The following is a 17185-nucleotide window of genomic DNA, read 5'->3' on the forward strand; positions in this document are numbered from 1 at the left end:
AGAGAGGCCATGAAGAACCAGAGTACACATTGCTTTGTAATTTCCCATACTGGAATGAACTGAAGCTAAGAGGAATAACTTTTATAGTTTACTATAAGTTTTAGTTCATTTTCTATCCCTATTGTGGGAGATAATAGGGATAATGGTACTGTAGTCACTGAGTTGTTGCCCTAGTACACAGGGAGTGCTCAATACCTTCCATTATTGTAGCTTTTGCTGTTACTGGCAGAAAGCTTGTCTCATTTGCAAATGCTCTATGAAACCTCACTTATAGGTATAGGTTAGCATTGGAGGTTCTGATTTTAGGTATATGAATATATGAGAGCGATATAAAGTTCTTTTCAAATAGCAAAGAACTTGCAGCTGAAGAAGAGGGTTTTAGGCCTACTTATGTTTGAGACGCAGACATGACACTTTCAAAGAACTGTAATCTAGCCAGGTCTCCTGGGCAGAATGAGACTAGAGCATAGTCATCCTATGAGTCCAGACACAAGCTCTCTCCATCATATTACAATGGACTTTGTTGCAAAGTGCCTCTTCCGCAATCAGTCGACTTTCAGAAACTTTGATAATATCTGTGTGCATGCATGTTGGCCTACTATAAAGTTTCTTAAGGAATACATCCATAAAGGACATGTTATCACTTTTATCACCAGTTATTATTTCTCACTTTTAGTTGCATTTGTTTAATTGGTTAGAAATAGAGTAAGAAAGATAAAATTTTAACTTTTAAATGCCACAGTGACCCATTATTTCCTTTAAAAGCGATGTTATTTCCACTACCACTGAATTAAAAATGATCTGCCAATGGGCACCTTAAAAAGTGTTGTATATGCCTAAAATATATGCTACTTACACTTAAAGGACATTTTTCAGTGCCCTTAAGGACACATTGTAAAAGGCAACATTTATTTTTTTCTACATTTTGAATATAATCTTTCTCCCAGCATGACTCATTACAGTCAACCTATTTAAATTCTTCTTTCATAGGTGAAAGAAAATGTAAGGTATTGCCCTATTTGCATTAAATTGTGCTTAAAAATATTTCCTCAACAGCTCCAGAAATTTGAGAGCCATTTTCTGTCACACACTTAACATTGAGCACAAATAGTAAGTTATATGAAAATTCTTAATTAGAAGTTAGTCAGCTTTATCAAAGAATTTTACATCAGCTAGGAATTGACTACAAGGCACTAAAAACAATTAAGAATTCCCCATGAGGTAATATTTATCTCTTAATGACTTCAAGGGAGGTGATTTAACACGTTTCACTTACTTAACTAATTCTTACACTAATATCGAAGATAAATTGAGTTAGTAGAATTAAATGCTATCTCTAGATCGTTTTATCATCCATCCTTGAAAAAGATGGTGGCTCAATTTCTAAATAAAAGGAGTTAATGATGCTGTATTTAATCTATAAAGGTGAAACATTTCAGCCATACAACAAGAACCACATGGGTATAAAATATTCACCATACTCCCCTCTCCAAACCCCAAAAGGTTATATGTCAAAGCCATTACAATATTTAAAGAATTTTTAGATATTTTTCTGGGCAAACACTTCCAGAAAATATCCAACTTTGATTTCTTGTCCTTTAGAATTCACAAATATCAGTATTTATAGCCTTTCTTTTTTTTCCTGAGCAGCTACTAAACCTGAACTTCCTTCAATAACGAGTAAAAGAATGAGATTTCTTTCCACGCTAATCTTTGTTTCTTCTATAATTAATAAAATACTTTTCTGTTTACTGCTCATTTAGGTATTGAGGATGATGCGTATTTTTGTCAGCATATTATTTAATGCCGATCTAGGTTAAACTGATGCCTGTGAATTCAGAAAAGAAAATTGGGAATGTATGACATTTCCCAGGTAGCATAGGACACATCTGCGAGGCTGAGACCCCTCATGGCCTCTCCTCTTGTTTCTTCTGTGGTGTTTTATTAAACTTTGGTCTCTTCTAAGTTCATTTTGTCACCTTGAGTTTTTTTGCTTTCTAAAATATTTTACCTGCTTTTTCTTTTCCCTAGGGAGGAAGCAACTTACGGATACTTGGGGTGGTGAAGTCAGATGAAGGTTTTTATCAATGTGTGGCTGAAAATGAGGCTGGAAATGCCCAGACCAGTGCACAGCTCATTGTCCCTAAGCCTGGTAAGACGATGGGAACTTTGCTTTGGTACCTGGAATGAAAATTATTCATAGTCTGTTTGTAAAATCCACATTGTTTTTCCTACCCTTCAAAGGCAATATGGCAATATGAAATTATTTAGTTAATTAAGGTACATACTTGTGTACTGATGACATTTTCCTTCTAGAAAATTGTGTGTGTACATGTGTATATATATGTGTGTGTATGTGTGTGTGTGTGTGTGTATGTGTATGTATATATAAAATCTCCAATGAGATACAGTCATCATGAATAATAGGGCCTCTTCTTTTCAAGGCAATAACCACTAAATTATTACCTTCTCCTTCTTTTGTGCCCTGCCTTTCTTCCCAGCATTCCATTTAAATATAAAAGATACAATATATACCTTGCATATATGTTAGGTGTATATTTTAGTTATATATGTGCATATATACATACACACATATCTATAAATATATATACATAAGGACTATACATATTTTCTTATATGTAATCTTGAATCAATGGAAGTTGGCAGAAAAATAGATATAACCACTTGAAAGTAAGGCCATCTTTCTCTTCTTTTAATTAGTGTATTAGTCTGTTCTCCTACTGCTGTAGAGAAATATCTGAGACTGGGTAATTTATAAAGAAAAGAGGTTTAATTGGCTCATGGTTCCACAGGCTGCATAGGAAGCATGATGCTGGCCATCTGCTGGGCTTCTGAGGAGGCCTCAGGAAACTTGAGATCATGGCAGAAGGCGAAGGGGAAGCAAGCGCATCTTATGTGGCTGGTGCAAGAGAAAGAGAGAAAGAGGGGGAAGTGCTACACACTTTTAAACAACCAGATCTCATAAGAACTCACTCACTATCAGGAGAACAGTACCATAGGGAAATCTGCCCCTGTGATCTAATCACCCCAGACCAGGCCCCACCTCCAACACTGGGGATTACAATTAGACATGAGATTTTGGTGGGGACACAGATTCAGACCTATCAAATAGATCTTGAAAAATTACTCTTTTTAATTATAGTTGCAAAAAATGCCATTTTGTTTTATAGTCTTTTGGAAGTTTAATATATTGCTGAATTATAGAATTCTAGAATAAGTCCAGGCACAGTGGCTCATGCCTGTAATTCCACCTTTTTGGGAGGCCAAGGAGTGAGGATGGCTTGAGACCAGGAATTTGAGATCAATCTGGACAACATGGCAAGACTTTGTCTCTACTGAAAATAAAAAAAAAATATATTTAAAAACAGGCAGCCACCTGTAGTCCAGCTACTTGGGAGGCTGAAGCAGGACAATCATTTGAGCCCAGGGTGTTGAGGCTGCAGTGAGCTATGATCACACTACTGCACTACAACCTGGGCAACAGAGCAAGACTCTGTCACAAAAAAACAAAACAAAAACTAGAATAAATTGATATTAGACCTGTCATGTAACAGCTCTATAACAACACAGTTTCTTGAGAGACAAAAATAAAAACAAAAGAACCATCCTGCTGCTCTGAAATGATTAACACTAAAGAAGTTTAAAACAGGGACAAGACAGTTGTTTTTACAGATCCAAATGCTTCAAAACGTTAATATCTCCCATAAAGAGTTATCTATCATGTTACATACATTTCAACTCTTTTGGACCAATTTTCTTCCTTTTGACATGGCTCACTTTTGTGTTAATCTTTTCCTGAAGTAAGTTTAATAGAAAGTAGGAAAAACATATGACATAGTCTTTCTTTGGCTTTTATCATTTAAAATGTGCCTATTAAGTCCTTATATTTTATGTACCCCAGCCAGTTATCTGAAGATTCATAGCAATGCTCACAAAGATGACTTTCTCCTTTTTCCGTGATTGAAATAAAAATAAAATAACTATAGAACAACAATGCCAGATAAGTAAAGAAGCTAAAGGAACTATGTAGGAATTAAAAGGGGCAATTAACTCTTACTCGAGAACGCCAGTTTCTCTGACGGACTTCTTTTCCCTCCATTTGATGCGCTTAAGTGTCAGTGTAACTTCATTGGTGTGACTAAGTATATTATTTTCTGCTGAACTAGTAATGGATAAGTAGGAAAAAAGGAACCTTTAAAATCAGGGTCTCTAATGTGAGCCACACTTTAAAAACTGTACCATATCATTAGTAATAAAAGTATGGGTGCCTTTAAGCTGATACTGGCTGCTATGCAAGTCACAGAACAGGGGAATTGTAGGTGAGTTTGATTTTTCAGCTAAGGCCATAAAGCTGATGACAATGCAAGATAAGTGACTTCGTGTTTCTAAAGGAGGTGTAAGATGTATCCTCCTAGCACTTGGCACTGACCAAAGAAGTCCAGTGAGCATCCCTGCACCTGCTCACAAGGAAGGAAGATTCTTTGAAGTGCTAGAATTCATAGGATGAGAGGTTGTCATGGTATTTTCTCTCCTGTACAAGCCAAATTATACAGACTCCAAGAAAACCTTTTAGACAGAGTGTGTGTGTGTGTGTGTGTGTGTGTGTGTGTGTTGCTGGAGACTGATTGAAAAAATGGGAAATGGGCAACTTTATTCTGCTGTTTCATGGTCTATACAAACCTGCCCCCAGTGTCTGAGGAAGCTGAGAGACCAAAGAAAGAGGCTGACAAATCTAGTTTCTTAGAAATACTTAATAGGGACTTATGAACAGGAGCCATATCTGTGTCTCTAGCAGTGCTGAGACAACATGGTGGCATGGGGATGCCACTAGCCCCCAGACCCAGGGCTTATATACCATAGGGGAGAAGTGGTTTCGAAGGGAAGTGTGAGATGATGGAAGTACAGTAACACCAAAGTTTTCTGACCTAATGGCAGGATTTATGGTAAGTACCTGCTGTTACACAAGGAACAATAGATAAACAGGAAATCTTAGAGGCCTTGCCAGAAGAGGGGTTAATCAGAAGCCAACAAACATGGTGGATTAGCTTCCAAGATGGAGTTGCTTTCGTCACCACACTGGCTGGAAACCACCTGGAGCTGTCCACAATGCGGGGAAGAGAAAGCAGAGGACAACATTGAGAAGAAGCTCTATTTCCACCCTTGAGAAGAACAAGGGTGTCAGTTCCACTTGAAGAAGGTAAGGCTGAAGGTTTCTTGAAAGGACTTTTCCCACGAGGTCCTGTCTGCTGAGGCTGTGCCAACCAAGACACTAGAGTGATGCCGCCTGGATGGAGCTGAGCTAGGAGAGTGGTGCAGGTCAGCCAGAGAGTGCTTTGCCAACTCCAGCAGGGGTCCAGTGACTGCATTTCTAAGGTGGGGATTTTCTGAAGAACTCACAGAACTGCTCCACAAAAAAAAAAAAAAAAAAAAAAAAAAGAAGAAGAAGCTTGCAGAAACCTTCCATGAGTATGGACTTTTGAAAGGACAAGCTGGGTAAAGCTGAGTAAAACAAGCTGAGTTTTGTCTCTTTATTCCAAATCCATCCTCCCCTCTCTGACCCTGAGGAAGCCCTAAATAGAAGGGAGAAGCGAACTGAGAGACCAGAACACAGATGACAGGCAGTCCTACTGCCCCCTTCCCTATTTACAATCTACGCCTGCTTCGAGAGATGGAAAGAAATTTTAAATTATTTGACTGTTTTAATTTAGATCTCATTGAGGTGTTTGTGTGTTGTGGGGTGGGGGTGGGGGGTTATTGTGTGGGGTTCTGTTTGTTTTGTTTTTGAATACCTGAAGATAAAGCTTTTTTTTTTTTTTTTTTTTTTTTGTGAGACAGCGTCTCACTCTGTCTCCCAGGCTGGAGTGCAATGGCACAATCCCGGCTCACTGCAACCTCCGCCTCCCAGGTTCAAGTGATTCTCCTATCTCAGCCTCTCGAGTAGCTGGGATTACAGGCGTCCACCACCAAGCCTAGCTAATTTTTCTTCTTTTCTGTATTTTTTAATAGAGACAGGGTTTCACCAGGTTAGCCAGCCTGGTCTCGAACTCCTGACCTCAGGTGATCCACCCGCCTCGGCCTCACAAACTGCTGGGATTACAGACATGAGCCACTGCACCCGGCCAGTAAGGCTTTTTAAATACTTACCTCACCCCAGGGCCAGAGGATAGACCCAAGTTACAATCAGGGTTGGGAAGACAGAGCTGACAGTGTGTGTTTGAAGATGGATGACAGCAGAAAAATAAAAAGCTATTTCCTTCTAATTTCCAATAGTTGAGCTTATTCAGTCAACCCATTATAGATGTTCAATTTCACTTATCCCAGGAACTCTACAGGTAGCCTTTAATTCATGGTATCTTGCATTCCACTTGGGACCTGATTTGTTTAGGTCTTTGTGACCATAAACTATCAAGGCTCCCCTGAGCAGAAATGGCATTTAACTCCTCACTAGAGCCCAGGAAAATCTTGATAATTCATTTATTTTCCATCTAGATGGTAGAGTGTTGTTAGTGGCATCTACACTCTTGGTCGTTGTTTATTGTATTTGGCACTGGATTCAAAAGAAAGTAAAAGAAAATGAAGATAAAAATCCGAAAGCGTGACAGGACACCGTTGTGACTGTCTTATATTTCTCCCTTACACATGATGGATTGCTTTTTCCTGGCTATTTAATCAGGTCTTCAAAGAATGCCACTCCAATTCCTCAGAGATGCAGCACAGGCCGCGTGCACAGATGGTAGAGAGGCCAGCTATAAATTAAGCAATGAGGCTGACCATGATAGCCCTCTCTGTTTAAGTTTTGACAATAAACGGTCATCATATATTCTGAACTACATTGAGGGCGTGCATTACCCAGCTGTTCAGCTTTAGCCTGTCCACAGGCTTGTGGCTGAGAGTTACTCTTGGCAACCGTAACAATCTGCTTCTTGCTGAAGTACAGACAATGACCTATTTGAGCCAGTGTCTGTAGTTGTCGGGTATTTACATAAGTCTAATGAAGTTTCAACATAGTCTTTTATATATAGTTACCTATTCCCTCTTTAGCAGTTAGTGACTTAGGAAATAAAATGAACATAATCTGCTAAATTAAATTGAGTGAATGACTTGTTTTTCTCTCCAGAAAATGCTAGGGAAAAATACTTGAAATGTATGCATTTTCAAATGTGAAATATATACATGGTTTCCTCTAGATAAAGATCAAGATAAAAATCAAGAAGATCAATGGTGTTTTTAAAAATCGTTATACTATAGGAGGTTCTATCAATAATTGTACATAAGTAACATAATGCCATACACACAGTGCTATCTATGCAATTATTTATTTTCTGTCTGTCTCTATAGAACACATGCACAAATAGAGGATGTCTGCCTGCATACATGAGACTTTGCATATATTACATTAAAAATATGGAGCCATATTATGTAAGCAGTGGTGATGGCAAGTTAATTCAGTTTAGTTGATTTATATGATGTGTATTGTCTATTAATCTCTCCTTAGATCTGGGGACAGAGTTTTATTGTTGTTTGTTTTAATTAATTTTTGAAGGGGAGGGCAGGATGTTGGCTAAGAAGTCTCCTTTCTAAATAAGATATTATTGCTGCAAGTATACTATTCAGTGAATAGTCTAGCAAAAAATGTGTTAAGAGTCAATGTGTTAGGAACGGGTGCAGTGGCTCATGCCTGTAATCCCAGCACCTTGGGAGGACGAGGTGGGCAGATCACCCGAGGTCAGGAGTTTGAGACCAACCTGGCCAACATGGCGAAACCCCACCTCTACTAAAAATACAAATATAAAATTAATTGGGCATGGTGACCCATGCCTGTAATCCCAGCTACTTGGGAGGCTGAGGCAGGAGAATCAGTTGAACCCGGAAGGCAGAGATTACAGTGAGCTGAGATCAAGCTACTGCATTCCTGCCTGGGCAGCAGAGAGAGACTCCTTCTCAAGAAAGAAAAAAAAGAGTCAATGTGTTAGGTGTTACAAGAATAAGGAGTTTCAGTAGCCAGGGTTGCAAACAGGTAAGCAATAAGTTAGGATCCCATTGGCATACTGGATGGTGATTAATTAATTACTCCCATGTCACCATCCAGTAAACTGTAGTGCAGGTAGGTAGTAATTAAATTAAGGACACTATTTGGTAGCTGAGTGAAGAAGTTAGCAATTATCTGGAGCTGGGGAGCGGGAGATGGGGAGCAAGGCAGGAACAAATAGTAAGATGAATTTAAGATATTAGGTATCTCTGAGTTTCTTATCCTGGTTCTAGCTGTTGCGTGGCATTCCGTTTTCTGACAGTGTCTGCAGTGGAATGTTGTTAGAAGTACCTGACTGCTAAGCAGGGAAGTGGAGGGCCGTGGAACTGGGAATGCACCTACGATAGGGGCATACGTAGTCTGGGATGTGTTTAATATAGTGGCATAAATGAGTGAAGACAGAATAAAGTTGCCATGGGAAGAAATAATGTATTCATTATATTCCACCATGTACAAAATGGCTGTGGGAAAAATCCATATAATCATACCAAGAATAAATGCTATTATAGATATTTCCCAAAATGTAGGTTTGCTTGGGCAAGATATAGAGTCTATGTCTCATGTTAACATTGCATATTTGGCTGTGTGGTGGAGTAGACAGAGCATAGACTTTGGAGTCAATTAAAGTACAAATCACAGCTCTATCATATATTAGCTATGTGACATTAGGACAGACACTTAACTCTAAGCCTTAATATTATATCCTGCAAAATGTGGATAGTACTATCTATGCCGTCAGTTTGATGGGAGAATTAAATCAGAATAATGTAAGCAAGACACATATCACATCTACCACATAGTAACTACTCAATACATGTAATCTGCACATTTGATCGTCCTTCATCTAAGATATACGCCTACTTTTAAGTAAGCATGGTTTCTTTTATCCATTTGTCAAATATTTTTGTAGGCCTACTATCTGCTATTGGGGAAAGTAAATTGAAAATAGAAAAAGATAAGTTTCCCACTTTAAAAAATAATCACATTTTTATTGGAAGAGGAAGAAAAATTAAAAAAATAAAAATAGGCCGGGCGCGGTGGCTCAGGCCTGTAATCCCAGCACTTTGGGAGGCCGAGGCAGGCAGATCACGAGGTCAGGAGATCGAGACCATCTTGGCTAACACGGTGAAACCTCATCTCTACTAAAAATACAAAAAATTAGCCGGGCGTTGTGGCGGGTGCCTATAGTCCCAGCTACTCGGGAGGCTGAGGCAGGAGAATGGCGTGAAACCCGGGAGGCGGAGCTTGCAGTGAGCCGAGATAGCGCCACTGCACTCCAGCCTGGGTGACAGAGCGAGACTCTGTCTCAAATAATAATAATAATAATAATAATAAATAATAAAAATTAAAAAATGCTGGTTTTATTTTTTCCCTCTAACATTGGTTAAAAAAAATAGTTCCACTGTAGTAGGGGAAATATATGGGTTAGACATTTAGAAAAATGAGAAGCATTTTCAATTATCTGTCCTCCCCTGGAAAAGGTTACTGATTACAAATGATGTTGAATTTTAAACATTTGATTAAGTTAGTATATCATATAGCTTGGAATTCACAAGAGTCAATCATGAACATCAAGACATAAAACGAGAAGTATTTTATATCTGTTTTCATGAGTTGTTCCTTATCAATATAAGAAGAATACCTAGAAATCCAAATGGAGAAAAGGAATATACTAAGAAAATTGTATATATGTTATAATATAATTACATTATAATTATAGTGTTTCCTACTACATGTTGATTCTGACATACTAACTTCACTGAGATTCAGTGTGAAGCAATGAACATTGAATAATTAGTTCAATTATTAAGATCTATTAGAATTTACTTTTTCAGTGTAATAGCACCTAAACAACTACGTACGAGAGATTGAATCTAAAGAGCTGTACTTCTTACTTTGATATTAACTACTGATGGAGAATTAAGTTAAATTTTGTCTCTTAGTATGAGAAAAGTTACTATGATTTAAATGCTTAATTGTGTTTAGTGTAGGATCAAATTTTTCCTGGAGTTCTGTAACTAATCTAGAAGAGCCAATTCCATGTGTCATACTACAATGTTGATGGACCCAAGCAGGTAAATGGGTCCTTATAGTTTCCTCACACAAACAGAGATGCTCGTTAACACTACAAAATTCCTCTTTAAAGTTCCATCATTGGTCCAAATGCATAAAAGTGCAACTTAATATTTTCGAAACATATTGCAGTGATATTATAGCTCATAAGCTTCCCTAGAACGTTTTCCTTTATAAGCCTTGGTAATTAATTGTAGCTAAGAAGATACAGAGCCAAGTTTTTTCAAAGTGGCTGTGTTAACTTCAGCGTATCTGACCATACATTTATTCAATAAATTGTAAAATTATTTTTGCTTATGAAGTTAAAAATAAGAGAATAGTAATGTATTTTTTTTTATTTTCTACTTCAAAGTCTCCCTCCCATTAGAGAAATGTTGACACCCAGGCTAACATTTTCCCTGAGTGATTCATTGATAATCTAAGTTTGGCATAAAGCAGTTATTTGATCTTTGACCATATAATACTCACCTAGTGTATGAGATGTGTCCACATCTCATTTCTACACTCTTATCCAGTTTACTTGTAGAGATTTAAAAATGTATTGGAATATAGTGTTTATTTATGAAGAGATTCTTAGGCAATATCGCCTAACCTTTCCAAGTCTCTATTTCTTCAGCTGTAAAATTCAGTAGATAATTGTCTCAAAGATTTAGTGCAATAAATGTATGTAAAAGGGATTTGTGGGCTGTAAATTGCCACACAAATGTTAGCTATTATGAAGTCTTTTGTTGGTTTTGTTTAGTCTCAAGAAAAACAGCAGGCATTTATTGGGATGGATAAAATGATAGCTTTCTTCTAGCATATTTTTCTACCCTACAAGAAAATAATAGTAAAGACATATTTTAATGACAATGTCCGTTCAAAATTTAGGTTTTTAGCCTAGTGGACAAGGTTAAGGGAAAAGTCCTTTTTCAAAATGACTGCTAGTGGAAAGATTTGCAGAACGGTTTGCAGTATCAGTTTAATAATGACTTGCTCATGCCAGTTTTATGTAGGCAGAGGTTTCTCAGCAAATAAAGGCTTGTCATTCACCTTGTCCTTCATTTAGCATGTACTTCAGGTAGGAAGCCAGCTCAGTGCTAATCAAGAGGATATGGCTGTGTGGCAGACTTTGAAATTAGAAATGAATTCTGCAGTAATATGAATGTACTGAGACCAGTGATAACTATAAATCCATACAATATGGAAAACTTGATAGATTCATAAATATTGATCACATCATACTTCAGTGGTAAATATAACAAAGAGTGTTATCCCATATCTTTTTTTTTTTTTTTAGCTCTCTATAGTAGAAAAAGCGGAAGAGAAGAATGCTGGTTTTTATATTGAATCCAAATGATTTTGGCTTTGAACTTGTTATATTTTTATCTTTCACCTGTATATCACCATTTGATGAAAGATGTGTGAGTGCACACAAAACATACATACATATAGATTATATAGTATGTAGATGCTGTGCGTATATGTATACACAGAAAGAGATACATATTCCTTTTGATTAGAGAAGTCTTATTTCCTGGGGAAAAGAAGAAGGTTAATGAGATGAACTATAACCCCCACCAGTGCAACTGCAACTGTTCTCAATAGTACCAACTGCAATTGGTACTATTTCCCTCCTGCTACCCACTGTAAATTCCTTTTACCCTCAGCTAGCATCTCTGCTAGTTTCTGTGGCTTACCCAAACTCCTGTCCCTTTACTGGTCATATATAGTGTACTAGCTAATACATCATCAAAATTGGGGAAGGGAGTATCAAGAGATATTTCAGTAGATCATCAGAATGCCAATCATATTTTCCTTCTTTCCCAACTCCTCTTAATGACCTGGGTAATTATTTTGCCAGGATAGTATCCTGCCTTGCACAAGATGTGCCTTTTGGCACAAGATGTGTGATACAACAAGGCAGCAGCAATAGCTCAAATTTCAATGATAGAAGCATTCCTCCTTTGTGAATTAGGACTTCTAAGTCTACAAGCCTAGAGTCATAGGTATGGTAAACACAGATTCTCCAGATAGGTCACTGGGAGTCATGGTAAGCAGTTCCATGCCTACTTTAATCTCTTGTGTTTGTTTAATCTACCTATTGAGGACATGGTACCATATACTGGCCATTGATCTAGACATATACTAGACCCTAGAAGAAGGTATCCCTTTTGCTTAGGGTATGATCTCTAGCCTGGCTCCTTAATTCCACCTCTGAAGGCTTTACTTTGGCTGTATCAAGTCAGCAGCTGTTGTTGATATGTGATAGGATTAGCAGATCCCGTGGCAATACATTTATGCCTATACCTCTTTTTTTATAGAGTAAGTTATTTGATTCTTTTCAGTATAATGAGGGATTCCATGTTGGTCTCAAATACTTTGTGAGCTCTGAGACGGTGGTGCAGGTAGAAGCCCTGAGAATAGGAAAAGCAACCCATTTCCAAAATATGTGTTTATTTCAGTCAAGATGAATTTCTAACCTTTCCAGAGGAGAAATCGTCCAAGTAAATATGTCACCCAGAGACTAGTTGGTTTTCTTAAGGAAAAGTGATTTGTTGGGAGCTCAGCATGTGTCTCTGTTGCTAGGAGATTGGGCATACAGCAGTGGTGGCAGCTTCTGGTGAGTAGCAGAAACCATGTAGGATTAGAGCCCATGCCAGTGAGCAATGCATAGGTTCCATTCCTGCCTCTGTAGCCTCATCATTTGTGCACCTTTATGCTACCATTGGAGGCTGGCTGATGTCAACTGGCTGAATTGTTCCATCTACGTAATTGCTTAGTGACTCTTCCATCAATTATACAGTCTGGTGTTTACAGGGGATTCAAAGATTTTTTTTTAACTTGGTGTTCACTCCTGTGGGCCTATCCACATGCCTTTTCCCCAAACCTTTTTGCTCCTGATCTTTCCATCACTGGCCAATCAGCCAAGCTATTTGACCTTGTTCATATGTACATATATATAGTCCTACCTTGAGCCATTTATATTTTCATATAAAGTAGGTGGTGTGGTATACTCAACGTTCTACCTTGGGAAAGGTTCTCTTTACCACTTTCTTTCGGGGCTATCCCTCACTGAGCTGCAGTGTAGCAGCCATCCAATTTGGGGTGTACCCACATACCCACAGACCAAGCTGCCCACCTGCCCTGAGTTAAAGGGGAAGGTAGTTGTACAATAGTGATTGAAAACATGGAGGTCTGGGACCCTCCTATTATGTCCTCTGGTCCCGTTTTTCCCTGATGCCAAATGTAATTCATCCCATGAACTGATGATGGTCCTGTCTGACCTTATAACTTGGTGCATCTTAGAGAACCCAGGTCATGATGAGCAGTTCTTGTCAGTGGACTCTCCCATGGTTATTTTTCTCTTACTTTGTGAGTAGGGAAACTGCTGCACAGAAAAGTTAACTAACTTGTCCAAGATCACACAGCTAGCAAAACGTCTGACTTTTCAGCCTACTTTCTCAGCCAGTATGTTATAATGGGTCTGTCTACCCAGGCTTTGTCCACACATGGAAGCTTCTCAGATAAATGGGTGATATTTCAGATTTATTTGAGTCTAGTCAGACTAGTTTTAGAATTACTAATAAAGGTTAAACGCTGGAAATTAATTTTTAAAGTCTAGGATTCTGCCACTCAAATGATCTCTGTTCAACTTTCCAATATGCTAGAGCCCATTGCTAAGCATGGGTTAAATGTGTGAACCATCCTGAGTCTTAAAGGCAGATATCACATAATTCTTGCTATCCAGAAATCCATAGTTTAACAAAGAATAAATTTGATATAACTAATCTTAATTATCAAATGCAATTAAAGCGTAGCGATTTGCAATGTTATATTCGTTATTCAATATTTATCGAATACCCAGAAATATATAAAGAATCACAAATTAGAGTGTTATGATAGGCACCTGCAGTCCCAGCTACTTGGGAGATTGAGATGGGAGGAGCACTTGATCCCAGAAGTTTGAGACTGCAGTGAAATGTGATGGGGCCACTGCACTCCAGCCTGGGCAACAGAGCAAGACCCTGTCTCATAAGCAAGTAAGTAAATAAATAAATAAATTTTACCTAGATATTGATTTTTTAACAAAGAATCATAAATTAGAGATGTTAGATGCAATTCAAAGAAACGTTAAGTCTTTAAAGTCAGTGTTAATACTCCTCAAACATAACACAGCCAGTGCCTGACTTACTATTTTTTGGTTTTGACCCTATCTTACGAGGATGGTAGTGTCATTTTCCACACAGAATGACAAAGCTTCTATTGTATTGAAAAGCTCCTTTACTTATTGTTCTATTTTGTTTAAGTGAAAAGCTCTAGGTTACAATCTAGGTTAAAAAAAAGAGAAATAATATCTTTTTATTTAAAGTATCTATTCAGAGTTCTTTAGCTTATAATGTAGTTCCATCAAACAATAATTAATTATCCTAAATAGTATATGCAATGCACAGCTGTCTTTGTTATTTTGTGTTGACAAATATATACCAACAATCTATAGGTGACCCTAACTTTCCCTGAAACATTGACAAAATATATTTTTTCATCTAGATGATCGTCTATGATGAATGTAAGAAAATTCACTTGAAATTAAAATGCCCCATCCTCAAATTAAATCACACATCATTATAAAGCAAGAAAAGTCCAGTAGAAAAGCCAGTTTCCCATATTTCTTGATATTCTTCAGGTCCAGTTCCTATTTAAATTGACCTACCTGCTAATCAGAACAACTGAGTGTATGTGTATGAAAATGTACCAAAGCAGAACAAACTGTTTTTAACAAGGAAGACTGATTCTTTCTCTAAGTGATTTTCTCCTAACAGTATGGCATTTAGTTGTAAGGAAAGGGGAATAAAAGTACTATGTAGCTTATTTCATATTCCTCCCTTGCCTTGTCTTCTTGATTTCATAAATGGAAAAAGGAATGGAGAAGAGAATTGGTAGCCCATACATAAGTCTTTTGATCTCATAGATTCCATGTCCAATTTTTGACATGTAGACCACCTGCTTTCTTGTTATACTTGAGCCTTACTTCTCATTATTTAATGTGAGGCTTTGAGCCCAATTTTGATAAAATATTTTAGATCTTCTTTAATATGCTTGCTTATATAGAAACAGATGACCCTTGGGGAAATTCAACTGATAAAAATGGTAAATATCTTTTTGCTTTTCTAGATCAAGAAAAATAACAACACTAAAACCTCATACTAATGATGTAGCTACTTTTCACATGAAACATCCTAGAAAAAGTTATTTCTACTTTCTGAATGCAGGTGTTAAGTGGATGCTTAAGCTCTTAGTCTAACAGGGAAGTTTGGCATAGAACAAATTTATTTTGAATCCCAGGAGTATATAAGTGCAAGCTATAGGGGTAAGAAAAAGGGGATAGCACAAAGGAGAACTTAAACAACTCTTTCAATGGGAAGAGGAATTCATTGCTGAAGATGTGACATCTCAGCTGAAATGGACTTTGAAGTAGGGATGTGGTTTGGCCAAGCTGCCAAGAAGGGCAAAGAAATGGCTGGTAGAAGAAACATTACACACAACACATGGGAGAATAGAGCAGAAGCAAAAATATGTATTCAGTGAATTATGTGTGGTTCTGTAAGGCTGTAGAGATATGCAGGGGCTGGATCACAGAGTATCTTTTAGAATATACAAAGAAAATTGGACTTTTTGTCTAGACTATGTGGGATAGAGATGGCTAAATGTAAAAGATAGGCTTGCTTCTATTTCTGTTTTTTAAAGATAACTTTGGAAGCTGTGTGAGTTGGCAGTGGTAGAAAGAGGGACTAGAAATATTGAAACTAGTTGGAAAGCTGTATCATCAGTAGGCTAAGCAAGAGAGAATGAGGGCATTGACCGCAACTGTGCAAGAAGAGTGAGTTAATGTATTAGAAGGTCCTGACAACTTGGGGATTGCGATGAATATGTACAGATGGATTAGGAATTGGGGCTGATTCCTAAATTCTTGACTTAACTGAATGGATGGTAAAGCCATCACTTAAGAAAGAGGAAGAATGACTTAAGTCCATCTCTACAGAAAGAGCCTGGATTGTGAGTCCTTTGAAGGCCCATGTCTTGATCATCTTTGTATTTCCAGCATGAGTAAAGGGCCTGACAATGACAGACTCTCAATGACTCATTAGGAAGCCTAAAAGGCAAATACTTTGTTTTACTGATTAATTGATAATGCCAGGTATAAACTATGATATTGTAAAAGATGAAGCAAGGGAAGTAAATATCCCAAAGACTTCAAAACATGTAATTGAGAAATTTATAATCAAAATAGGCAAAACTAATAGGCTTACTGAAAAGCATATTTTGCTTTGTGTGTTAGAGAGATCAGAGCAGGAGGACAGATGAATGCAGAACATTTTGTAGTATCTCCAGAGGGAAATAATTATGACCTAAACTGAGTGGCAACTCTGCTCATGGAGAGAATGATGAATTCAAAGAATTATATGGAAAAGGGAAATGGTTAGCAGTTTGCATTTGAATTGAAAAGGAGCTTTTGATGCTGACTGGGAATTCTGTAAGTTATTGGCATTGCTGATGGTAATGAAAAGCTTAAGGGAGAGTGTGACAGGGTCTTATCATGCATCTTTAGTTCCTTGATAGGGTATAAGTGAGTCATTCTCCTACTGATGAGATGATTCTTCCTTGCTGGACATATTTTACCCAGCTTTGAGAAAGGAACTCATTGCACTGCCATCTTGGAATAATGAGTTAAACGGTTATGCATTAACATAAGATAACCACTAAGCACTGGCACTGAGCTGCCAGGACTGGAATATATTGATTTGATTAACCCTTAAATATCAGAAGGTAAAAACTATCACTTTTTTCCCCCTCTCCCCTCTTTATTTCCTCTGTCTGTGGCAGACACAGATTAGAACTGAGAAATAAATTAGAAGGACTAACTTTGGCTTTCTGCCACCTAGGAATAAAATCCATTTAATTTACCCTGACTATGCTTGTTATAGTGTTAAATATAGACTAAATAGTTTAATATGGATTTATGTAATGAGTTCACAAATTGATTTTGCAGAGTAAGCTTGCTTTAGGAAATAAACACCTGTG

The 17185-nt window shown here is 37.6% G+C and overlaps 1 protein-coding gene across 5 annotated transcripts in view; it reads left to right on the plus strand.

Annotated features, from left to right (window-relative positions):
* Nucleotides 1–17185, plus strand: part of DCC (DCC netrin 1 receptor) — a 1201233-nt gene that overhangs the window by 731466 nt on the left and 452582 nt on the right. For all 5 annotated transcript variants that reach the window (XM_024235927.3, XM_054537946.2, XM_063716903.1 and 2 more), the window contains exon 7: nucleotides 2032–2152. In XM_024235927.3, coding sequence (XP_024091695.3) covers nucleotides 2032–2152 — 121 coding nt within the window. The remainder of the gene's footprint in view (nucleotides 1–2031; nucleotides 2153–17185) is intronic.

The sequence above is a fragment of the Pongo abelii genome, chromosome 17 (genome assembly GCF_028885655.2).
Source record: "Pongo abelii isolate AG06213 chromosome 17, NHGRI_mPonAbe1-v2.0_pri, whole genome shotgun sequence".
Lineage (NCBI taxonomy): Eukaryota > Metazoa > Chordata > Mammalia > Primates > Hominidae > Pongo > Pongo abelii.